The 25,865-nt window shown below is 36.2% G+C and overlaps 1 protein-coding gene across 1 annotated transcript in view; it reads left to right on the plus strand.

Moving 5' to 3' along the window:
* Positions 1–25,865, plus strand: part of ABCA13 (ATP binding cassette subfamily A member 13) — a 151,039-nt gene that overhangs the window by 56,490 nt on the left and 68,684 nt on the right. Inside the window, exons 26-30 of the mRNA XM_083855604.1 lie at positions 15,776–16,022; positions 16,942–17,031; positions 17,607–17,676; positions 19,245–19,363; positions 20,306–20,393. Of these exons, the coding sequence (XP_083711730.1) occupies positions 15,776–16,022; positions 16,942–17,031; positions 17,607–17,676; positions 19,245–19,363; positions 20,306–20,393 (614 nt within the window). The remainder of the gene's footprint in view (positions 1–15,775; positions 16,023–16,941; positions 17,032–17,606; positions 17,677–19,244; positions 19,364–20,305; positions 20,394–25,865) is intronic.

Genomic DNA, 25,865 nt, shown 5'->3' on the forward strand with positions numbered 1-25,865 from the left:
AAAAGTCCAAAGAATGGTTATTAATTGATAATAATATGAACATCTATAGTAACAGAAGTGTTATTAAAGCTTATATGCCTTTGAACTTTGATAAGTCAGCCTCTGAAAGTGTGAGTGTGGAGGCAGGTAGATGCATAACTACTTTTTAACATTGCTTAACTCTTTCTCTGAAGCAGCTGGTGTTAGCCATTTTGAACCATATTGGGCCAAATGTGACATTGCTCCTCTTAGGATTAGTGAGATCAACAATATGTGGTGCTCATAAAGCTCATCTAAAAGCTAATTTGCTAAGAAATTGTAGCTGACAAAAAGCAATCATTAATAGTGAAATATCATTGTGAAGAGCTTTTGTGAATTTCAGCTGGGTTTCAACTCTGCCTTTTAATTATCTTTGTGAGTGATGCTGAAGTAAACATAACCTTGCTGATGGAAAAGAAGGACAAATGCGGAACTGTGATAAGTAAGACCAGTCCTAAGGACTGAGTCAGATCACTTGAAAAGCTGAATCCATTCTAAATAAAGGGTATTTTAATTAAGCCAAATGCTAGGCATGTCTGTATAATGGGGAGCAATATCCTGGAAAACAGTGACTCTGAGTTATCTGCTGATCCTAGTAGAGAAGCATTTTAAGACAGCTAAGGTGATTTATATTTGAGCTTAATGTACAAAATGATGCAAAGAGGTCATTTTGGCTATCCATTCAAAATTGATGAGACTGATGCTACAATACTAGTACAACCTTTTTGTCCACATTTTAAAGTTTGAATTACTTTAGGGAGAAATAGAGAATTCAGATAGTGAGCAGAGAAGAATTAATATTGGATGCTGGCAGTGAAGTCCTTATAAAGGCACCATCAGGGCTCCTTTAACACAGTTTATCAAAAATAAGATAGAGAAGTGGTTTACTTAAATATCTTTTTTTTTTTTTTTTTTTTTTTAAACGTGGAGAATATTGTCTCTTAAGGTATAATTCTACCTTTTATTTGGGCAGAAGAGATAAATGAAAGAAAGGAAACAAAAAGTAAGCAAACATCTGTAATCTAAAGACAAGCAAAAGTTAAATTAGCAGTTGGAGTTATTCTGCCCAAGGAAGTGAGTTGCTTCTCCTGGTGCTTTTGACACAAGGCTTGGGTCTTTGTAGAAAATATGCTATAGTAAAGGGTGTTTTTGATTTCTGCACATGAGTAGCTGTGGAATTTGATGTCTTTTGGTTGGTGATCAAGTGGTTTCATCTATTCTTAAACAGTGTCCTTTAATCCACTATCACAAATTGAACTGCAAAAAAAAAAAAAAGGCTTCACAGTGATTTTTACAATATCCTTGAAGTTATATTTTAACATCCATTTTTAAATTGACCTCACTTCTTTCAATTCCCTGTAAAATTTGAATAAAAGAACCTCTGAATTATTTCAGTACTCCACCTTGCAAAATGTAACTTGATTTATGACAAGAATATTGTAGACATGAAGCATCAATGTCTCTGTTTAGAAGTGGCTGCTGACATGAATGCTGGTAGTAAAATTTTCTAACTTTTGGTATCTTATGATAAGGAGAAGATAAAACATAAATTTCAGTCTTCTGGCAGTATAACAGTACAGGTAACACTACCACTAAAATTCAGCACTAAGCCCTGAAAAAGAGGAGTCAAAGTAGCTGGTCTAAAAATCATGGCTAAATCATATTTTCCTTCAAACGTTATGTTTTAATACTGTTGTAATTAGTTTCTTGCAGGAAATGTCATGATTTTTGCATGTGTTGAAAACTTAATAGACACTTCAAATATTTAGCTTTATATTCCTCAAACACCAATCTTTCTTCCTTTCAGCATTCTCTGCAGCATAGAACAAAGATGGAGCATCTTTATAATGTTACCTATCAATTGTGACAAAAAACTGATTTCAGAAATAAGATAGTTTGAGTTATTTAAGGTTTATATATGAATTTGTTTTCTCAGTGCATAACTAACTCCTTCTATTCTTCTGAAAGCAAATGATCAGTTTCTTCCTCCTTCCTCAAATGTTTCACTTTTTTTACCCACTACTTTCTTCTTTCATCCAAATTTTTTCCTTATCTGTTGTTTTCTTTGTGATCACTGCCTGAGCCAGAGTATGGACATCTTGGACTCTCTCTTAGGTAGGCTCAGACATTAGAGGGCTGCCAGGAAAACAATAGAAATACAGCTGTTTTCTAGTAAAGGATGCTGCTCTTACAATACCAAGAAGCTCATCCATATCCCCAGCCTCTTTGTCCTCTCATTTATCTCCCTATTTCAGAGGCATGAAGGAAATTAATCCTACCTACCTTTCTCACAGTGACCTGCTATCTTCAGCTCTAGGGAAGAAAATGGTCAGTAAAGCACTTCTCAAAAGGGGGCTCAATTGTAAAAATTCTGCAAGTAGTACAGAAATAGAGAACAAAAAAACAATCTGTTTGAAATTTGGATTTTGAAAATCATTTTAATTGCTCACAAAAATATTGTCTTGATGGAATTGAGCTGGTTTCATAAAAATCACTTTATGAAAGGGACTTAGTAGCTCCTTTCCTGTAATTTGGTATTTTTGCTGGTTCTTAAAACATTTGAGTCTCATTTTGAGTGAAAGATTTGCTTGAAGCAGCAAATTGTGTTATAGATAGAGATTCTAACTTCAGTAAGTTAGAAACTGGAAATAGTAATCTTCAGACTACAATCTGAGAACAAGTCAGGAAAGTTGTTGCAGAGCCCCATCTTATGATGGAAGAGATGATGCCTCTTCTATCCTGCCTAGTGGCAGAGGTTACTGCCTAGGATAGAAGAAGCAGAATCCTCAGGGAGACTTAATCTAAGCTGTGTGCCACCAGAACTGGTATGCATGCAACCTCTGATGGTGATGACTATATATTGAATTTCTATATATCTCAAGGGCCTTTTAAACAGAAAATTGTACTTGATACTAACATCTCACAGCTCTTACTGCCTGATATGCATGTATGAGGCTATGAGAATATTGTGAACCTGATTTTTTTTGACAACCTATTTCCTTGCCTTTGTCATAATCTGAATTGTTTGTGGGTTAGTTATTAACAGTGCTTGCTTTAGAAGTGAAACTGTTTGGTACCTTTTCCACTGTGTGCAGATATTTCTTTCAGCTGAGAGACAAAGAATACACATAGGTGCATTGAGAATGCTTAATTTATTCAAAGGTAATTGGTAGAATGTGAACCCCTTTAATATCTTGAAAAACAAGTGATCAAATAATCTGTTGTGTAGCTCTTCTGTCTTGCTTATAAAACCTTTGATTTCTTCTTGACAGTGTATTTCTTCATGCAGTGACTGTTTCCCCTCATACTTGCTAGTGCTCCCTTCTGCCTTCTATGTGTGTGTTTCTCCCTCCAGCCTCTCCTTTGCACTCCACAATGCACTGTTTTCTTTTAGTTCTCATAATTTATTCAGGCTGTCGCAACAGCTAAAGACTGGAAAAAAGCATAGAAAACTTATATGATCTTTCATGGCATTTTTAAAATCCTGTCTTTTAAATAAATACTCAGAAGACTTATTTTCCAATCTGAAGAACTACTTGTCTTCCATTTCATGCTGTAATTATTTGCAAGTGACTGAAAGAAAACCAGGAAAGAAAGAAAAGCATATAAGGGAGGTAGAACTCTTCCTCAAAAGATAATTGAGATCTGGCTGCCAGCATTCCTGTGTTATTTTGTTGCTTTTGAGAATGACCTGTACACACTTTTTTGCAGATATTCCACTTTTTGCACATTTGCAACATCACCAAAAATCTGTATTCAGTAAGTGGTTTAGGTGATAATCTATTTTCCAAAAAGCAACTGGTATTTGAACAGCAATGGATTGCCTGGTAACAGCAGTGATGGGTTGCCTGGTGTAATACTAATGTGACTTTTGCTACGCATTTAGTAATACTTTCTTCCTATTTAAACAATTGAATTCTTTTAGATTATGTTCTTTTTGCTGTTCAGCAATTGGATTTTTCCAAAGACAGTGTTTAGATCTCATATGCTAGATAAACTATTATTTCTCTCCCTCATAATATGGGGTCTATGTGTTGGAGAAAATTTTCAGTCTTACATAATCAACACAAAGTCATACATATGGTGTCAGAAAATATTTGTTGCTAATAGCTAGTCTTTAGGTTTATATGAAAATTAAATTCTGATAGTTTCTTGCCTTGCTTGAGCTTACAAGTGTACATTTTATGGATTTTTTTTGTGTTTGTATGTATTTTTTTTTTACAGATTAAGAGAGTGTGTGTATATACACACATACATACAAGTCGGTTAAAAGAGTTTTGCTTTATTAATTTTTAATTTTTTAAAGAAGTGCTTATCAAGAGTAAGATGCTTACTTTTCATTCTAAAACAGAACATTGCTTAGGGAAGAGGCTTCATGAAATCTTCCTGATGTCTCGCGTCATTTATTAAGTACCATATGCACGTAGAGAGTGTGTTATGCGCCTTAGTTGTACTACTAAGGCTCTCTTTGAGGTTGATGCTTCTACATGAAACTAGATTTTTCATCTGTCCAGTGCCTTCTCAAAAGTATCTCCTTTGGCAAAATTGTTGTCTCTACTTTGTCGCTAAAACATTCCTTTTATGGAAGACAAGGACTTTAGCAATATTCACACACCTGTTTTCTCAATACTAGCAACATTCTGCAGTACTATATGTTCGGGTTTTTTCTTATTTTTTTTCTCAAAACTAACAAAAAACTGGTTTAGGAGCTACTGGTACAACATGTAAACTAGCTTCAGTACGAAGGGCAGTATGTGGAGCACTTAGGACTGCACTTTTTTTTGCCAACTTTTCATATGGTAAAGCTGTAACAAAGTGATACAAGATGTGTATTACACTGTTGCTATCCAATTCCTCATTTGAAATATAAATGGGACTTCATGATAGTAGACCCGGCGTTGGACTTCTGTATAGGTGGAAATTTTTAGCTGTGTAAGTTTTTTCTCTTTCTATCTGTCTCTAGGTCTATTTTAGAGTTTATTAAGGTTACCATATTCATTGGAGACATTAGAAAAAATGGAGCAGTTGGTTCTGCTAATCCAGATCATTGAAACTGTTTAATACCACTATTTATGAGATCACTATTTATGAGAATGCCTGAGGAATGAGATTATTTATCAAACACATTTTTCAATTGTTTGCTACAGCTTCAGGTCTGAATAAAACATGCCTCCTGCAGAACTTTCAGTTTTGAATTGTTTCCCTGTGCAAACTTTGATATGATTTTTTTATTAATAGAATAACTCTAGTAGAGATATGGTCTAAAAATATTCCTGATTGTGGGAGCTGCAGTATTTTAGACCAAGTTCTTTGTTTGTATTAAGGTAATACTTGCACAAATTCTGAAAGTTAAAGTGGGTCAGAATGTCCTTGTCTGTCATGGTGAAATGTGGGTCCTGATGAAGTTGTTTCCTCTGTTTAATGTCTGAGTTTTCTCTGAGCAATTCCAAGAGGCTTCTTCCATAGTGCTGTACACAGCGTTTTCAAAGGCCACTCACAGCAAACTGAGCAGCTGCATGACAGAAGTCATCTGCAGTACAACGATGGACAGTTGCTATTTAAAAGTTTCCTTTCTGGGAATCTAGTAAGCAGTGGGAAGTGTTGAGAACACCTGGTTTGAATATATAGTTCTTTCTTCTGTTGCTATATTTAATCCGTCTAGTTGGAAATGCTAAGATATTTATCATTAAGTCTTACGTGTAATGTTATGGGAAGTGGTAGAGCAACATTCAGATTTTATTGCTGTCCTGGCCTTTCATCAGTTTTTCACCAAACACAGCAAAAGTACTGTGGGTGTTAGCCCTGTTGTCTGCATCGGGTTCAATCTTGAAATGTTGTAACTTGAGTCTGTAGGTTGAATTCAGTGGGTTAAATTCTAACAGCTTTCTGAGTATTGATTTACATTCTAAAAAGAAAAAGAACCAACCTCAATAAGTGTTTTGCTTATTGTAATAAGAGGGTATATTCAGGGCACAAAAAGTATCTGATGGTTGTTTGCCTGTGCGTGCACAAACGTATTTTTTCTCCTGGCCAAACCTGACGTGGATATATAGATACCTATATAGATACCTATGAAATGAACTGGGATTTTTTTATTATAATTTTTTTTTTTTTTTTTTTTTTTTTTTGCAATTCTGACAGTCTGTGCTTCTCTTCTATTGTTGTGCCTTCAAAGAGTACAAACAAAGGGTGCAAATACTGTGGGTGCTTCCATTCTGTAGCCACATTCTGTGCTCTTTTTTCAGTTCTTCCTTTACTTGCCTCATCCTCCATGTGGGAATTCATTGCAGGTGCATCACTGCAAGGGAGACAGTACTGCAATAAAAGGATATCTATTTGCACAATTATCTCCTGGAAATTGGAATTAGCACAGTTGTTAATGTTGCAAGTTAGCCATACAGAAACTCAAAGTCAGAGACCTAGGGTTTTCAATTCTGCAGTAATTTTCTTTTCCAAGACATGATAGTCTGTCTACCTGACTGAATATTTGTCTTTTTGTTTTGTTTGTTTCCAAAGAATATTCACATCTCATAATGATGAAGTTGCCTTTGCCACAGAAGAGTTCACCACGCAAGTCTAAAAAAATACTTCGTGTTTAAATACAACTTCTTTTTCAGTATGGTTTAAGCTGGCAGAAATCCCAACTAGAATGAAGAGAAGAGATATAAATTATGGTAAAGCAGAAAAAAAACATTAAAAATGTGACAAAAGAGATTGTTTTAGGCATTGCAAATGTCAAAACAATTGAAACCTTCTCTTTATGCATTATTGCAACAGTGCATTCAGCAGTGTGTCCTCCTCTTCCACCAAGCCCAGACTGCCTTAGGTGGCCGTTCACCAGATTAGCTTGGCTAATCAGGATAGTCAGTGTAGCAACTGTATTTGGCTCTCCATGGTGTCTGTAGGGTGATGGATAGGAAGACAGCACCATCGTTTCTCATTTCTTTATGCTCATGCACTGTTTGTGTTCTTATGGCTGGAGAAGGCAAAGAAACAGTATTCTGCACTGAAAAATTAATTCCCTTTGTGGAAAGTAATGACAATGTTTTTATAACATGAAAGTTTTACATTCCTAAATGAGTATAAACTCAGTCGAGTTTCTGCTGTGGCTACATTCCTGCCCATTTCCACACTAGTAAAAACAGCAAGGGCTGTTTTGACACCAGCTCTCACTTGAGCAGTAACAAGGGTGTTGTTTTTTCCAGCTGCTTGTAGTAGCCATTATTGTTTATTGTGTGAGCCGTGGTGCCTTGGAAACCAAATCTGAAGTCGTGCCCTGTTGTTCCAGACACCCTACAGACTAATAGTAAGAATAAAAAACCTCAGGTCTTTACCACCTTTGACAGCTTGCAGTCTAGTTTTAAGACTGAATGCAATGAGTAGATAAAACAGACAAATAGGTTGGGGAAGGCAAGAGTATAAAGCAAATCTATAAATTAAAAGCAGAGGTCTCAGTTCACTGTCTTTCTGACTATTTTATTTACTTGCTAAATGCCATTTGGACTTTCTTGCTTCCTCAAATTTACATTTAGAGTGTGGTTGTGATGCACATCTGTTTTAAAGTTTTTATCAGGTACCACACGTGAGGTGCTGTTGCATGGTGTGGCACTTTAACAAGATTTTCTGTTATTTGACATGAATGATAGCAAAACTTAATGATTTTTTTTTGCATTGGTATGAGATTGAGTATTCTTGCATTTAATACAGGGTTAAAACAGTCAGGAGATTCTGTAGGCATGTGAATATTAGTTATATATTAAAGAGGCTGGCTTACCTTCTTTCTGTCTCAAATGGGTATTTCAGATACCTAAATTCATATTTCATGTATATAGAAATATAATATTGGCTATAAGTAGTTGTGAATGTGAACATGTAAAGGAAGGGTAAAATAGAATCTAATTTTTAGTTTTAATCTACTTTGTATAATTGTGAAGAAATATTTTGCTTGTATTCAGTGGTACTCATCTCTTCATCTATTGTTCATACCTCTAGTATGTTCTAACTTTGAGAAAATATAAGTTCTTGAACTTAAAGGATGATATTCATATTGTGAACGAGGCTATATTTTGCCTGAAGACAAAATAAAGACCTTGAGTTGTATTCTTTTTTACACTTATAATCTGTTTTGCATATTTTGTCAATCTTTGCAGCAGCATAGTGGGATGGTGGTTGGCTGTTTAAAAAGTAGATTCAGGTAGGGACTAATCAGTTCACCTAGTAAACTCTACAAAAGTTGAAGAGTTTGAGGGACAGGAATAGGTCATTTGCTGCATTTAATGAGCTCTTGAGAATCTAGGTGATGTATTCTATTCAGGTTATTTTGAGAGCTATTTTATTGTGTATCCTAATGTATTTTCATCAGTTGGGTTATTCAGTACTCAAAAATCAGTCCTAATTTTAATTATTTCCCAGTCTGCTAGTTACCTATCCCAAAACTATCTCATGGTAGGGTTAAGGTCCAAGAGGAGTAGAGTATTTTAGATTGATGCTTGAAGTCTTTGTATGAGTCACATTTCATGTGAAATTGTAAGCTGGAAATTCCTTTTTTTAACAGTTTCTCCTCTCCAAACAAAATAATGAAAAAGAGTGTAGCTCATTTTTTGGTAAACAAATTTACAGAATCAGAATCACAGAATCATTTAGGTAGGAATAGACCTCTGAGATTATCAAATCCAACCTATGACCTAACACCACCATCTCAACCAGACCATGGCCCTGAGTGCCACATCCAGTCTTTTCTTAAACACCTCCAGGGGCAGTCACTCCACAACCTTTCTGGCAGCCCATTCCAACTATGCATCACACTTTCTGTGAAGAAATTCTTCCTGATGTCCAACCTAAATCTCTCCTAGTGCACCTTAAGACTCCTCTTGTCCTGTTGCTGGGTTCCTGGCAGAAGAGACTGACCCCAACCTCGCTGCAAACTCCTTTCAGGCAGTTGTAGAGAATGATAAGGTCACCTCTTTTTCTTCAGGCTAAACAACCCCAGCTCCCTCAGCCACTTCACATGAGACTCGTGCTCCAGGCCCTTCATCAGATTCATTGTCCTCTGGACGTGTATTTTCCAGTGCCGTTTAATTATGTGCCTCATGTTATCTACACAATGTGTTTACTTCCTACAACAAACCTGAACGAAAGTCTTGGATGCAAAGAGTGATGTCCAGGATGAAATGATCTTGCTTAGATACACCTCTGTCACTGCTTGGATAACAATGCAGCAAGTAAGAGTAAAAAAAATTATTTCATGGATGAAGGCTTTTTGCTCTCTAACACTTGGATGTTTTACCTTTTCCTTTTGCACAAACCCACTTTACATTTCTGTCTTTCATTTAACTATTAAAAATCATGTCCAACATGTCAATTGTGAAGGTACTGTAAAGTGTTTCTCTCTCTAAGATTTAAGTGCAGTTTTATCCTACCAGTTCTTCAGCCCCTTACACATTACTCAGAGTATATAATTCCTATCCCATTCAGGCCTAACTTGAAGATGTATTTCTTCTAAATACAGTGATAACTTTAAAAGGAGTTTGCCCCATTCTTTTCCTAAGCTTTTTGCATAAAATGGACTTTTTTTCATTGTGCCTTATTCTAGGAAATGAAAAAAAAATAATAAAGAGATTAAGGAGGCTCCTTTATGAGTTTGCTAGTAGTTTTTCTAGGGACAAGTTTTTAGATGGTGAGATTTGGGTGTTGGAGTTTCTTCAGTGAGAGTATGCAGCTCATTTTTCCGGTTATGCTGGTTCTTTCTTGATTTTTCAATAGGAATCAGATGTATTGTTCCCGCTATCTTTTCAGTGGTCTTCAGTGGTGTGATCAAACATTAGCATGTCAGATCTTGAACAGGAATAATATCTTAGATAAAGGAAGGAAATTGTCTAATCAGTCAACTGACTGGCTTGAGGAAAAGGGCTTGGAAGATCTGAGTTGTGAAGGAGATTCTTTACAAGGTTGGGGAGTGACGGACACGAATTCCTGAGCTTTAGAACATTTAATTTTACTAATGGACTCTACATTTGCCTAGATCTCTGTTACTCTGTCTCAAAGGTCTTCATGCCCATGCAGAACTCTATTTTGGGATCTGTGAATCAGAATGTAAAGCTAATTTTTTAATTAAAACCCTACAGGTTTTTCCCTCCAAAATGTTACTTAATTGGATTAGTAAATATGTAGGGAGTAGAGAGAAACTCTAAAACAGGAAATTATTAAGATGGAAACAATTTGAATCAACTTTTTAGAGGAAACATTCACAATGCCTAAAATTAAAAATATGGGGGAAGGAATAGGAGGATTTATATCTAAAAATGCCCCAAGGGAACTTCTCTTGTGAAATTCCCCCCAAAATAAATATTTCTCTGATCAGCTTTGGATAGAGAGAACTCATTATTATATATCAGCAAGAATCAGTCATAGTATGAAACACAGACCAGATGCATTCTCTTTATACTTTACACTGTTAAAGTGCCTTTATTCAAATTTCCCTCAAGAAAATCTGTCTTCAAAATCCTCCTGGAAACAAATTCAATATTATACTAATTTTTATAATGAATAGGAAAATGTGCAAGAAGAGGGAGGACATTTTTATATCTTCTAATGAAATGCTGTGCACAGATTGGTAGGCTAGTACTGCCTCTGGTGCAGTATAGCGTGTGCTGAAATGCAGAATGATGTCAGTTTATGCGTTCAACTTAGAACTACTTCTTGGCACAAAACTTCTGATAAGCCAATAAATATTTACTGCCTTGCAATGTAACCAGCTAGCTTAACTGTTTTGCCAGGGTATTGCAGTTCCAGTATTACCTTCCCAAAATCTGGATCTCCTCTAAATGACTTGTCTAAAGGCCAAAGTGACTGAAGTACAATTGAAAATGTATGCTTCTGGCTGTTAATTTGTCTGTTGCATAACCCATCTTTCCTTCTGCACCATGAAAAAAGATTAGAATTTCATTGTTTTCTAGAAGTGCAAAATACAGGGGAAAAGGACCATCCAATACCAAGTTAGAGACTCTTACAATAATTGTTTCTGCTCCTAATTCTAGAGTAGTCTATAGGCAAGGATTTTGATAATCTTCATTTCTGGATGTTGGGACTTGTTCTGTTTCCCTGTACCTAATATTAACCCATACGTATTGGAAACTAGCAAAAGTCTTGTCTGTAATACAAAGGACAGTCTGGATGAATTGGGAAGTACAAGTTAATTGTGAACATAATTGCAATTCTGGTGGATAATTGCAATTGTAAGTCAAGCAAGACAGCTTATAACACTTGGGTCAGGTTTTTAATTCTGTGATCTAAATTATTAATGAGGATATTTTCATAAGCTTTCTGCATAAAAATTGACTTCATAACAGAGAGGTCAGCTGGTCTTGTCTTCTAGCCTTTATGATTCTCAGTGATAATCAGAAGCTGTTTTCCCATAAATGTATGCTGTTTTTATGCATCCTGAGATATATACCAGACGTAGGTGGTGAATTATTTACAAGCTTTATGAAGCAAAAATTAATTCTATGGGTTCTAGTTAAAAGAGTGATTTAATACGTTGGGAATCTTGAAAGCAGTATTAAGTCTATTATGGAAAGCCCAGTGCAGGCTACTTTTCACAGTGTGGCTGCAGACAGGTGAAGTGGTATGATGCACAAAAAAAAAGTTCATCAGTACAAGAATGATTTATACTATTGTATAAATTAGTATTGTTTCCACATCTGATAGACAGCTGCACTGAACACATTCTATCTTGAGACTGATACAGTATTAATATAAGAGGACTTGAGACAAGTAGCAAGGTTGATTAGGACTATAAAAATTTTTATAAGAGGACAGTGAAAGGTTCAGATTATTTATGCAGGAGATGGCTTGAAAACTTCTATAGCCTGTCTCCTAAAGGAAAATTTAAGAGCCCATCCAGTATCGTCAAACAGAATAAATTCAAAATAAATAAACAAGAATTTTGTTTTGTGCCTGAAACACAAAGAAATTACAGAATTCGAGGTCATAAAGATGGAAATTTAAGATAATTCAGAAAGATATTTGGCACTCTTTTCAATTAGAATTTTAAACAATAAACATATGCGGTTTCAGAAAAAATCAGGTTTCAGATAAATCACTTTTAAAAATGCAGTGCCTGAGTCGAACAGTCAAACATACACTTCCACTGAAATGGTTTATTGCATCTTCTTGGGTTGTGTCTTGGCTCATTGGCATTATGAATATTGAGTAAGAGTCAGTATATTGGACAAAATGGACAATTATTTGTATTCATGGTGACAGTTTCCCTTCCTTTGGCAATCTGAATTAAGTTGTTATAATTTTTCTCTGCTCTGTTTGTCAAGAAAAAAGAATGAATGGCAGCTCTGATTTCCCTTTCTGTCCCCAGAAAGTAGATGTCATAGTTGCCTTTCAGAGATTCAAAGGGTCAAATATTTTGAAGGCTCTTTCATTCACATCTCATGCTAATGGTTTATAAGCATGTCTGGGACACAGAAAATGTGTAATTCTGTGCTTCTTTTCTGGCATTTTGCTACTTAGATAAATAAGACATGTTTCTCTTGGTTTATATAGACAGGTATCTGCCAGGGAAGATTGGAGTCTCCCTTGGAATGTAAGCTCCCCCCTCCCCCTTTCCAAATTATTATAAATTTGCAATTAAAAGGCTGTCAGGCAAAGATTTTGGGAATAGGTATAGCAGTTCTTTACTAGGGATATTAAAAATACAAATGTTGTAGTACAAATGAATCAGCAAACAAACAAATAAGAAATCCTAGAAAATCCTGACAGAGTCAGAAAAATACAACCTGACGCCCTGTTGGTCAGGGCGTTGGAAACAGTCTAAAAGTAAAGCTCTCCTGGAGTGGCAGATGTGGTCTTGTTGGAAGCAGAGATGGTCCTGTGCAGCCAAGGGTCCAGAGATGGGTCCAGTCTTCCTTTGGGAGTCCCGTGGAAACACTGGAGTGCCTGATGACACTTGTTGCTCCTTTTTATCTAGGTTGAAATGGTTTGGCTCTTTCTCCCTGGGTGGAGCATCTCACAATAGGATGATGAATTGTATCATGTCCTTGGTGAGCTTTAATGGCCCTATTAACAAAGCATATCTTCTTGGAGGTAGTAGGAGAGAGAACAGAGATAAGAAACAATACCCCACCCGGTTTCAACATCTGGGTTGTTATCAGAAAGGCAGACACCTCCTCTCTCCTGGAGTTACAACAGATAAAGAAAAAACACCTCCAAAACAGGTTTCAACAGATGGAATAGAATAAAATTTTTTTGGTTATAAAAACTCAAGACAATGGTATACCTTAGAATTTCAGGGATGTTGACCTGGAAGCACTTCCTGGATGTGTTTTAGCCTAAAACCCCTCATACCTTGAAAATTTTTCTGCCTCTGAGTGTCTCAATTCTGTATTGTGACAACTATTGAAAGGCTTACCATGATAATATGAATTTAATACATTCTTAAGAAGTTCTCTTAAAATAAACTTCTTAACAAGAGTATTTTCTCCTCCTACTCCAATTTACAGAACAAAAAAAATCCAAGCCTATCATGTAACCTTTCTTGATTAGGGCACTTCAAAGCTGAATCAGAATCTGAATTCTGAAGCTATTTTTTCTCTCCAGAGATTCAAAACCTTAAATCCCTGTCAAATTAGCAAGCTATGGCTGTGATTAGAACATCTTAAAGAGAGATTTCTGTTCTATGGAATTTTCTGAGGAAAAAAGAAATAACATTTGGTTGTGGAGTTAAAGGAATAAATACTGGAATTTCCCCGCCTTGCCCTCCCACTAAAATAACCCCCAAATTAATTAGAGTTAATTACAGTCTGTTAAAATCAGAGAATATTAATGTTGAAAATGCAGGTCAAGCAGGTCAAGAGCAGGTGCCATGTCCAGGCTGGTCTTGAGTTTTGTTTTCTTCACTGTGAAATTTATTTTCCTGATTTATGAAATCAGAATTTCTCAGGTACCAGCTGGTGCCTGTTGCAGCTTGTCCTTTCCCCGAGCAGAGATGAGCAGGTTCCCTGATGCCACTTGGGTTCTTGGTGCTGCTAGAGAGCTGCTCCTGCTGCCAGGAGGTTCTCCTTGTCCCCAGTGCCTGACATAAAGATGACTCCAAACAGGGTGGATCCCCTTCAGGTGCAGATATGAGCACACATCTGTTTTCAAAGGTACTTCAGCCAGTGTTGTGCTCATCTTTGCCCCCGAGAGACACCTCGACTACGCAGCTGCTCCTCAGTTGGATGTGGTATCCCTGTTCCCAGCCTGCAGGACAGTGCCTGTCAGTCCAGTCAGTGGTCCCTGTTGTCCTCCACACCCCATTCAGCTGTGGGAGACCATGTCACAGGCTTTGTTAAATCAAAATAAACAGCATACACTGCTCATCCTTCATTCACTAAACCAGTCCTCTATTTGTGCTGAGCTCTCAGGTGACATAGTTCAAATATATCATGTTTATTCCTGGCCATTTCTTGTTTTTCATATGTGGGGTTTTATTTTCTGGAGAATTTGACGTGTGACCTTCCCAGGGACTAAGAGTTGATTAACCTGCAAGTAATGAGTGCAGAATTTGAGCTGTTTTGCTCAATGACCACGGTTAGAAGTTTGGCTTATTATCTGATTAATTTTTCTCCCTGTTTGCCTCACTTCTTGGATAAAAATACTCTGTTAGAACAATGCAAAGGGTCTGGGAGTAAAATTCTGATAAGTCAGAAAAAAACTGTTCTAAGAGGAGGACAATTAATTTGAGGTTATTCCAGAACATCCATACATGTAGCTGTTTAAATATGGAATGTGAAAATGCTGGTTAGAGTGTTCTCAATACATAGAAGGGAAGCTAATAAGAGGCAAATCACAAGTGTTCATAAAATATAGCATGACTTTGAGCACTCTAATAAACAGGCTATTCAGTCTTGCTACGGCACAAATACCTGTGGTAGTAAATCTGCTAGACACTGCCATGCTGTGAGGAAGGAAAGAGATTGAAGGACATTCAATTCGGCAAGGCCACAGGCAAGAGAGTTTGGTAAGAACCTGAAGGTACCTAGAAGGCATTAGGGGCTAAAATGGAGGCAGAGTGTTTGGTGTGATTCACAAGTGTCTGACAAAGAACGATAAAATAAAATTAAGGGAGAGTCTATTGGGAAAATGATTAATTTGTGAGATGTTAATAATCTGTAGACACACTCTCATGTGAATCTGAAGGACATGAGCTCTGAAAACAGAATTGACTAACAAATATGAAGATTTTGTCAGTCCCATATGAACAGAGAAATGAAGGGAATGCTTTTATGAGAATTCATGTACCTAACAACTGTGATGCTCTGAAGAGGATCTGTTCATATTTCTGTGGAAAATTGCTGCTGATTCCAGCAAAGTAGCTCGAGACATTAGTGCTAATACAGGCCATGTTTGCCAGAGTAATTTGTCTGGGAACAAAGATGGCAATGCACAAGGAATGGTTGAACCAGTGCAGGACCATAGGGAATACCTAGGGAAATAGTATTCAGTAAGCCATTAGTTGTGCATGGGAAGCTATAGAGATGTGTTAACTGAATATCTGTTTTCCCTCATAGGAAGAGTTAATTGGTTATAGTTCAAGTGATATGGTCTGGGACTATACTATTCCATTCAGGAGAACATGCTAGGCTTATGTAGTTTGATTTTATTAGAGGTAAAAGACTGTTATGGTCTATGTTTGGCAATGTAGCACCTGAAAGTCCAACTTGGTTTTCCTTGTTTGTCAGGAGGTTGTTCTCTTTGTCTCACTTAGATGTTTCACTTGCGGGAGCCTCGAGTGTGCGTGGAGCCCACCTTGTTCTCACACAGGTTGTTGCCCTCCTGATGAAGAGGTTTCAGCACACAAGGAGAGACTGGAGAGGAAGCCTGTCCAACGTGCTGCTGCCCATCCTCTTTGTTGCACTGGCAATGGCTTTATTCAGTGTGAAGCCACTGGCTATTGATTATCCTTCTCTGAGGCTGACACCAAGACTTTATGACAATGCAGAATCCTTCTTTAGGTAAAGGGCTCGTCTATCATCATCAATATGCAGCGTTCTGGGACCTTTACCCTTGAGTTCTCCTGTTTTAAAGACTTATTTGTATTCTAGAAAGAATGATAGGTCTCTTTTTACAATAGTTATGTGAGGATTTTTTAGATGTTTAGTACACTTTTATGGATTATTATAAGGGAAAGATAAAATTAAAAAACTTTGTGTGGAGGATTTTCTGGAGGAAGGGACAAAGACTTTGGAGAAGATTGAACTCAAATCAACAGCAGCCATGGCCATTTATATGTAAATGAACAAGTGTATTTGAACGAGCCTTTGCATGCTTCATTTTAAGAAATTGCTTAGGTCTGAACCTATTTTCTCAAAGCAATTCTTGGGTTTGAAAATGCCACACAGTATTTACAAAGCCTGCTGCTCTTCTTACTCAATCTAATTTCTATATGTTCAGCTTTGAAACCAACTAGATTATTTATTTATTTATTTTTAATGTGCATTATCTATAGAATTAATCTGTATAGAGTGCTAAGCACACATACAGCTGTGCAAATACACAGATGAACATAACAAGATGCTGTTTGAATTTATAAATATGAATTTATTTTATAAGGATAAAAACACTTTAGCAATGCCAACCACTAGGAATGCATGATTGTAAGGAGAAGGATGCCCATGGGTAGATGTTGAGATTTGTTTAGCTATAGTTGTAATGAATTTTCTTTACATGTTCACACAGAGATTTTTGAAAAGGGATTATTTTGGTATGTTTCCTATGAATGGATTTTATAATCCTTTAATTTCTTGGGACATAAATAGAACCTTGAGACCGAAGGTTAATAGAGCTAGACATACTAACATGCCTTTATTTCTTTTCTTTTTTATTTTTCTTTCCTCTTCACTCCTGATACCTCTTATGGCCTGCTTTGATCAGTACTGAAGATGACAACCTAGGAAAACTTCCTCAGGTTCTGCTGGGATATTTCTCTGATTGGGATCCCACGTGCATGCATTCACAAGAAGGGTAATTGTAACTAATGTAACTATTGCCTTAATTTAAATGTTGAATTTTTTTTTTTCTGTGTGATGGATTATCTTAGACTTTTTTTGGCAGCATGGAGTTAGTGACAAATTGGTTCTGATAAAGGAGCTGGCATCCAGGTGAAGAACAAAGTAGGCTTTACTGTTAAAGATCTGATCCATACAGCTTAAAAGTCAGTCACAGTTTTCTGATTAATTTCAGGATGATTTTGATCAAGCCTGGTGTCCATATGAAGGATGGATAGACAATAAGGAAAATATTTGTTGGGAAGCATTCTGGATTTCCAAATTCAGGAATACAGTGGTGACCATGTTTTAATAACTGTTGCAAATATGAGACATAAAGCTCATTTGATGCCTATATAAATATTTCTAATAAATCAACTTTGATAAAAATGAGTAAAATTTATATCACTCTAGACACAGCTGCGGCTGTGATCAAGTGCTAAGAAGGTGTTCAGCATGCCAGATCTGCTCATTACTCTCTGGATTTCTTCTGTTAAGTGACATGTTCCTTTCACTTGCTAGTAATAATTTTATTATGTTTACTCCCATTAGAAAAAATAATTCATGCTGGCAGATGGAATCCATGTCACCTAAGGATTCATGCAGATGTGTGTCTGAAGAGGTATGCAATTTTTTATTTACTTATATATGTAAAAAATATGTGTGTGTATATTAATTCTAATCCTTGGCTACTGTTTTTAAAGGGCTGGTGAAAGTGATGAGGAAATAAATCCTCACAGGTCCGACTTTTTATGATTGGAGATTTACTTCTGTTTCACCAAAAGAAATTGTACACTATTTTCTTGTTTATATACATGACCACACATGTGCACTAGGAATGGCTATAGATTGATCTGAAATAACAGAATCAGAGACAGGTGAACTATTTTCAGCAGATGCAACCTACTTTAAATATGTTATAGGACTCTGATTAAGAAAAAACACCATATAAAACAAGTTTAAAACACAAGACTTCCAATAACATCTGGAAGACTACCTACTTTCAAAGAGAAAGGTGGGTGAACCTAGCTGATAGAACCCACCAGGAAATTTACACATGAATGAGACTGAATTGTTAGAGTTTGCTTTTGGTTTGGATTTTGGATTTAAATATACAACAGGCTTCAAGAATTGAAGGATTTTGAAAAACATAATGAATTTCTGACCTTCTTAACCAATGATTTTTCCTGCTGACTTGCTCTGAGTTGAGTAATAAACAAAAATATGAAACTGTGTCTGAGGTGACAAATGTATTTCCCCAAAAGGGAATATCCTACAAAAAAGTTTCTTTTGTTTATTAAGATATAATTATTTAGAGTAAGAGTTGCATATAGCAATATATAGAAATATAGCAATACAGTTTTGTGAAAATGGAAGGAGGAAACTTGTTATTTACTTTTCTGGATAAGGAATAAGTTTGCCTCTAGTACTAAAGAGACTTATACTTAAAATACAAGGTTGAATAAAATACAGATGGGAACTTTAACTTTAATAGAGGTCTATTATCCATGAAAACTGAAAGGAGACAAGTCACTTGACAGTGGAGGCAGAACTTATATCTGTGAGCTATGTAAGAGAAATCTTTGAGAGTGAATTTTTATTTTCTGTAGGGTTGAGATATCAAATAAGAATTAAAATTTTCAGTTGATTGGCATAAAGTACTTTGTAAAGCTTCTGAGATAATTGAGTCTAACATCTGTCACCTTTTCATTGGTTGTGAGAATGTCCCACTGAATTAGAAGACATCTTCCTTTATTCTTTGCAGCTCATCAATGAAATTTTTAGAAGCTTATAACATTAATTAGAATTTTTCTTTCATCTCATATTTATCTGGTGCCTATTTTGTGTTTCTTCTCAGGAAAAACAAATAAAAAGGAGTCTTGCCGTTTTCATTGCTGTAAACATTCCTAAACATATTCCTATATTTTTTGATGTTTTCAAAACAAACTGACTGACAGGGCTGCAAGAGAAATCAAAGGGATTTCTATCATGTAGGTGGCACAATCATTTGAGTTGCTTTATAAACATAAAACTATTCATAATTTATTGAAAATCTGTTAAAGCTGAGAAAGGCAAATCCAGTTAAAAAGAAATGCTGTAAAATTTACATAAAAATTCAAAAGTAAGGCTAAATGTGGTGCCACTCATGTTAGAAAGTGCTTTATTTTATTTATGTATACTTTTTTCCAGATGTGCCCAAGTTTCAATACCTCTGCTCCCTATGTGAAGAATAAGAAAGGACATATTTTGTATAATCTTTCAGGGTTCCCTGTGGAAGAATATTTAGTGAGATCTTCCAACAAAACAAGGTAACTTTAAAATGTCTAGCCTTTGTTTATCTTTTGTGTATAAACCCCACAGTCCTTCCTGATCCAAAGCATAGACATTTGTCATGGTAAATATAAAGGGTTGTTGTCTTTATCTGGTGATTGTTATCAAGGTGTAGAGTTAGGCTGCTATTCAAGGTAACCTGAAAGACCCTCAATGGTCACATCTCAGAACTTTCTCCAGCAGCTGCATGATGATTACCTCTAGGCATACTCAGGAGTTTCTCCCACGTGGTGAGTTATTTCAGCATCTCAGAGATGCATATCTAAACCAGGTGAACAATATAATTTCCATTCCTCAGGTGGATATGCTCCAATTAATATTTTCTTTGAAGTAAAAAGGGCTGGTATGCCCCTGGCAATACTTCATATTCTGTGATATCAGCAACAGAGGTTATCTGCTGTATTTTGAAGTTTATTTATGTGCCTTTACAACTCAACCACTGCTGATAATGTCAGTGGAAATATTAGACCATGTATGATTTTATCGAGAAGAAAGTGTTAGCCACTTTTGTATTAAAAGAAGGTACATCTGATTTGATATAAATAGAGGTAAGCATCTTTGGATGAAAGATGTGAGCTAGTATACAAATGGTTTAGGAAGAAATTTTAAGATGCTTCTGGAAGTTAGTAATACCTCATGGGCTCACAACCCTTCCTGTTGCTTTAAGATTTCAGCTTTCAGAAAGCAAAAATTCTTATTTAAGGGAATAACTTTGCTGAAAAAAAAAAAGCCAATAATATTCCCTGATTAAAAACTACATTGTTCCCCTCCTTTTTAACAAGGAAGGAGTTTGTGAGGGGTGAAGTTTTACTTTCAGTTGAAAAATAAAGCATTAGTGTTGCTATCTCAACTTTACTCTTCCAAGAAAACCGCAACGATTAAGGCAGATAACTTTTTGTTACTTTAATTTCTACTACCAGATATGGTGGTTGGTCTTTTGGAGGGATGAAAGCATTTGAACTTCAAGATAAAAAATTGAATAACACCAAACCTCAGCCTCTGGCTAAGGTAAGAATTGCATGCATGTGTGCACGTTGGTATGAGTGTATTGATTACTTTCTCAGACTTCAGACATCACAGCACTTAGCAAATAATAAATCATTACATGAAATCCTTGCACTTGAATAATTGGGAAAAAATCCTCTGTCTCTCGCAGTCTAACTCTCTCTTCATAATCCTTGAAGTATTCTCCTGTGTTTGAGAAACAGTTTTAAATGAGTCAAATGATATACATTTTTTTCATTTTTTTTTGCAGTGAACTCATTTTAGAATCTAAGTTTAAAACTTGATTTTAGATAGTCAGCCAAATAATTTTTTGTTTGTTTTCTACAAAAAGCTGATGTCAGAATTGGCCAAAGTGCATTGAACATCACACTAATGGGATGCTGTTGATGTTTTTTCATGCCTACAAGGGATACTTTACTTTGCTTCATTTCTCTCACCACCCTCCCCCTAAGAGTAAAAACATGTTATAGGAACAGCTCCTTCTGCATAACAAATATACTATTCTTCTCTCAAAAGAATCTTTCTAAAACATTCCAAGGAAAATAAAACCCCCTGCATTGGTAAGTGCTTGTTAGCCTCCAGGTGTCATCCCAAGTTTTCACAGTATGGAGATAGTGTACCTCTCCACTGCATACCAAAAGGCCTTAAGGAAAAGCCCTTTATTTCAGTTGTGCTTAGATAATCCTTCTTCTTTGATTTTTGGGATCCATTCAAATGTCGATGAACAAGTAGAGGAGCAACAGTCTTGAAGAAGTATTGATGTATATCAGTGAGAGGTCTCTGTTTTCAAATTTGAGAAAAACAAGATTTGTTGAGAAGAAGCTGTGCATTTTTCAGATTTGAGATTAGGATATGAAAGAAAGGTGCTTCTGCCTTTAAATGTTTTTAATGTAAATATAGATTTTATTTGCTCTTATTAAAAAAAGAAAACAAGGAACAGCATAAATAAGCTCCATTCCAAAATCCATTTTGAGATGAAGTTTTAGAAAAAAATACAGATTTCTTCCAATCTAGTGTAATTTCATGCTTAGTTTTGCATGAAATCACTTCCTATTTTAATACTTTTTCCATATAATTTTTTAGAAATCTCCCTATTTATATAGAAATCTGAGCATGTATAGATTTTCATTTTGGTCATTTGTAACCTCTCTTCTAGTCCTATGTATTTTGTAGCTTAAACTCCAGTTCCATCATTCTTTCATGAGAAACCTGAAAGTCTTCAGCAAGATCTTTTTCCTGACTTCCATTTTTTCCGACTTCCATTTTTTCCTGTGTATCTTTAATAATTTTAGACTCTTGTTTTGACATGCTTGCAGTGTGGTTTTTGTCAGGCCCTTTTTTTAGTATATTTAGTATAGAGCTCCACCTGCCATCAGGACAGGGATAAATTATGGTTAAACTCTTAGACAGTAAGCTTCATATTTTAGACCCAAAGCAAACAGTGGAGTAAATTTATAAAGGGCACTGTGTTATCTAAAGCATCTCCTGGAAATGTCTTTCAAGTGATGCAATGTCAAGTTATTGCATTAACCTTTCAGTAACTAATGACCAGATTTTTACTTTGACCTTTCAGGTTTGTTCACGAGACAGTGAATGTACCATTTACATAGTCTGATATGAAAGAAAATGAGAAAGTTGCATTTGAAGAGAATTACTGTACAATTCACTTCATTTTAGAAAATTTCTGAATCCTTATACATTCTTCTTCAGTACTTGAAAAGCCAACATTTTTTCCTGTTCAAATAAAAAAAAAAAATTTAGTAACTATTTTACTGTACGTAATCATGCTGTGCTGTATATACTACATACATGGTACATGCATGCACATAAAAAATGTGCATATGTTCACGTAAGAGAGAGAATATATCTATGACATGACTGATTAAATGATGACTGATTTAATATGGCTGATTAAAAACGCTGATTTTTGGCATTCATTGATGATTGGTGCTATGTAGCAAAAGCGCAACTTCTCAAATTTTTTGTATTTTTCATGACTGTATATTCTCTGGCTTCCTTGGGCAATATGGCCAAAAATTTGTTCCATAATAGCTTCGTAGTTGCTGATTTTTTATATAATAATGAAATATAGGAAGAACATGTGGTAATTTTAAATACTGCTGAAAGCCAAATTGTACTGTTCACATGTCATTTGGAAGAGTACATTTTTTCCAGTCCCAAAGGTTGAGACTTGAGGCTTTACAGTACAGTAATTGTATAAGTGTCCAGAGGAAAAAATTACATCTTTCTAGTTTAATATCAATCATGAGTCTGGTCCAGCAATGCTTAGGGACTTCTCTGCTCCTTCTCATCCTTTTTTCTTGATAGGCCATATGTTAGCTGAAATGTCAGTCTAGCTTTATTCTGGAATATTAGCAGCAAGTAAAAGATTATTCAATAATGTAAAACATATTTTCACAGAACTACAATCTGATGTGGTGAGGGGTTGTGTTTTTCTTTGGGAAAGAATTTTCCTAACTATGGATAGAATATAAAATAAAAATAAAAAATAATTATATTGATGTATATAAGTTTTTGTTCCTCAGCTCTTTTCTGCCTTCTGTAAATAATTACCTGTGTGGCACAAAAGAAATATGAAAGATGTTTCAGCTAGAGCTAATATATTTCCATTTTTTATATTTTACCTTTGCCAACAGTTTTGAAAAAATGCCAGTCTTTATAAACAGACCTTAAATATACCTTCTGGTGAACAACCTTAAATGTCTTTTTTTCCAGGTTATAATAAATTAAATATCCATCTTCAATTTGGTTATTTCCTCATGGTTTGAGTCAGTTACGTAATGCAGCTTGGAGGATAATTCCAATTAACATGTTGGATATTGAAATATATTGTTAAGCACAATGCTCTATTGTGGTATTCATTTGAATACTGGTTGCATTGCTATACTTAAAAGGTGTTCTCTGAACATTTGCGACCTTTCCCCTGCCTGCATTAAATGAGGATGTGTTGTCAGAATTTTGCTTTGTTGTATTTTTAATTGCCTTTTTTCCCCCAATACAACAGACACAATTGCAGTGGAGTTTCATTATGTATGTACAAAAAACTTTCTATTCTGTAAAAAACTTTCAAAAAATAATAGAATTAGAGATGGATGTATGGGGCTGTGAAAAAGACAGGTTACCCTTGATCACTTGTTTCTGTCTTTTTGCCTTGGTTGGTATTTGCACAGGAGGTCCTACAGTGCAAAGATTTTCAGTTTTCCTCAGGAATCTTAGGCTTTCTGTCATTACATTTTGTTAAAGACTGCTCTTGTTGATCAATGAGAGAGATGTAGTTTGTGTAATAATTTGTGGAAACTGAACTGGAGAAGAACAAAGGAGTTTCATGACTTTGCAAGGAGGGGAAGGTGTTAGAGTTTTTTCTTTATTTTTTCTTTAAATGTGGGTCCATAAGAGTTTGAGACGTTTGAGTACCATTACATGGCACGAGGAAGACATCCAGGGGATCAGACCCAGCCAATGTGGATTTATGAAAGACAGGTCCTTCTTGACCAACCTGACCTTCTATGACAAAGTGACCTGCTTACCAGATGAGGGAAAGGCTGTGGACGTTGTCTGTCCAGACCTCAGTAAAGCATTTGACACCATCTCCTACAGCACATCCCTTGAAAAACTGACTAATGGGTAAAAAACTGACTGTATGGCTGGGCAAGAGAGTTGTGCTAAATCCACTTGATGGCTGGTCACTAGCAGTGTTCCCCAGGGCTCAGTTTTGGGGGTGGTCCTACTTAACATCCTTGTTGATGATCTGGGTGTGGGGGTTGAGTGCATCCTCAGTAAATATGCAGATGACACTAAGCTGAATGGGGGCCTTGATCTGCTTGAAGGTAGGAAATCTTTTCAGAGAGACTTGGACAGATTGAGTCATTGGGCTGAGGGTGACTGCATGAGTTTCTATAAGGTGCAATGCTGTGTTCAGCACTTGTGTCCCAGCAACCCCATGCAGGGCTACAGACTGGTGGAGAAGTGGCTTGGGAGCTTTTTGGTAGAAAAGGAACCTGGAGGTGCTGGTTGACCACAAGCTGAATATGAGCTAATGTGTAGCCAGGTAATGACATCTTGGCCTGAATCAAGAATAACATAGCCAGTAGGACCAGGGCAGTGATTTTCCCTTGTGCTCAGCATTGGCAAGGCTGTACCTCGAGTATTGTGTTCAGTTCTGGGCACTTGAAAATAATACTGAGGTGCTGAAGCATATCCAGGGAAGGGCAACAAGGCTTGTGAAAGGTCTAGAGAACATGTCTTATCAGAAATGCCTGAGGGAGATGGGTTTGTTTAGTCTCAAGAACAAGAAGCTCAGGGGGAGCCTCATTCTTCCCTACAACTCCCTGAAAGGAGGCTGTAGTGAGGTGGTGGCTGGTCTCTTCTGCTTTACCTGCAGAGAGGACAAGAGGAAATTGTCTTGAGCTGAAACAGGTGACATTCAGATTAGATACTAGGAAAAAACACCCCAGTCATTGTAGGGGGAGGGCGGGGGTGGCGCAGGAATTGGAATAGTTTTCTCAGGGTGTTAGTGGTGTTATCCCTGCAGGTATTTAAGTAGTATTTGGATCTGATTTGGGGTGATGTGGTTTAGTATTCTAGCAGTTGCAATGGTAGTTCTGGGTTAGTGGTTGGACTTGCTGTTAAAGGTCTCTTCCATCCTTGAAGATTCAATGATGCTGTTGAGATTTCAAGCAGCTGTGAATACCACATAAAGAAGAGTAGAAAATGTGAAAGGTAATGCAGGCAAGCATAATGGCAGATAAAGCTGCTAATTTTTTTTTTTTTTTAAATGGCTAACAGAGCTTGTGGCAAAGGAGATTCAAGGCTGAGAGGCAGAGAATAAATGACAGTGGACCTCAGAGTGATTCTTGGAATCATCATCTAAGGTAGATGGGAGGAAATAAAATGGAGAGTCAGAGTATTGTAAAAAAAAACCCCAACCCTCCCGCCCCCTAAAAAAAAAAAACCACCAAAAAAACACCCCACAAAAAAAACCCCCCAAAAAACCACAAAAAACCCCACAAAAAAAAGAAGGCAGAATTATCTGCAAATATATGACAACATCAAAGGAATGATAAGAGAATTTTTAGGGAAGTTTCTAAAATGTAACTGTATAGATGGTAATTCTAGAAATAATCTAAAAAACCTGAAATCTTAGAAGGGGAGTGTTAAGGCAATAAAGATGTATAATAAATCCTGTTCACTTTGCATTATGATTCAGAAACCAGAGAGACAGTGAGAATTGCCCTACCTAGGATGTACAAAATGCAGTGTACAAACAGCTGGTATCAAAGAGGGAAAGGTTAGGAGTTTTTCAACTGCTTAAAAAAAAAGAGGGGGAGAAGAAAGTGTGCTATAATGTGAGAAATGGATCGTAACCAGATGGTTTTAAATGTCACTGAAACTGAAAATAAACACATAATAATTTGACCTACTTTTCAGTATGGATAATATAGATACAAAAGCATT

The sequence above is a fragment of the Zosterops lateralis genome (assembly GCF_965231275.1).
Source record: "Zosterops lateralis genome assembly, chromosome: 1".
Classification (NCBI taxonomy): domain Eukaryota; kingdom Metazoa; phylum Chordata; class Aves; order Passeriformes; family Zosteropidae; genus Zosterops; species Zosterops lateralis.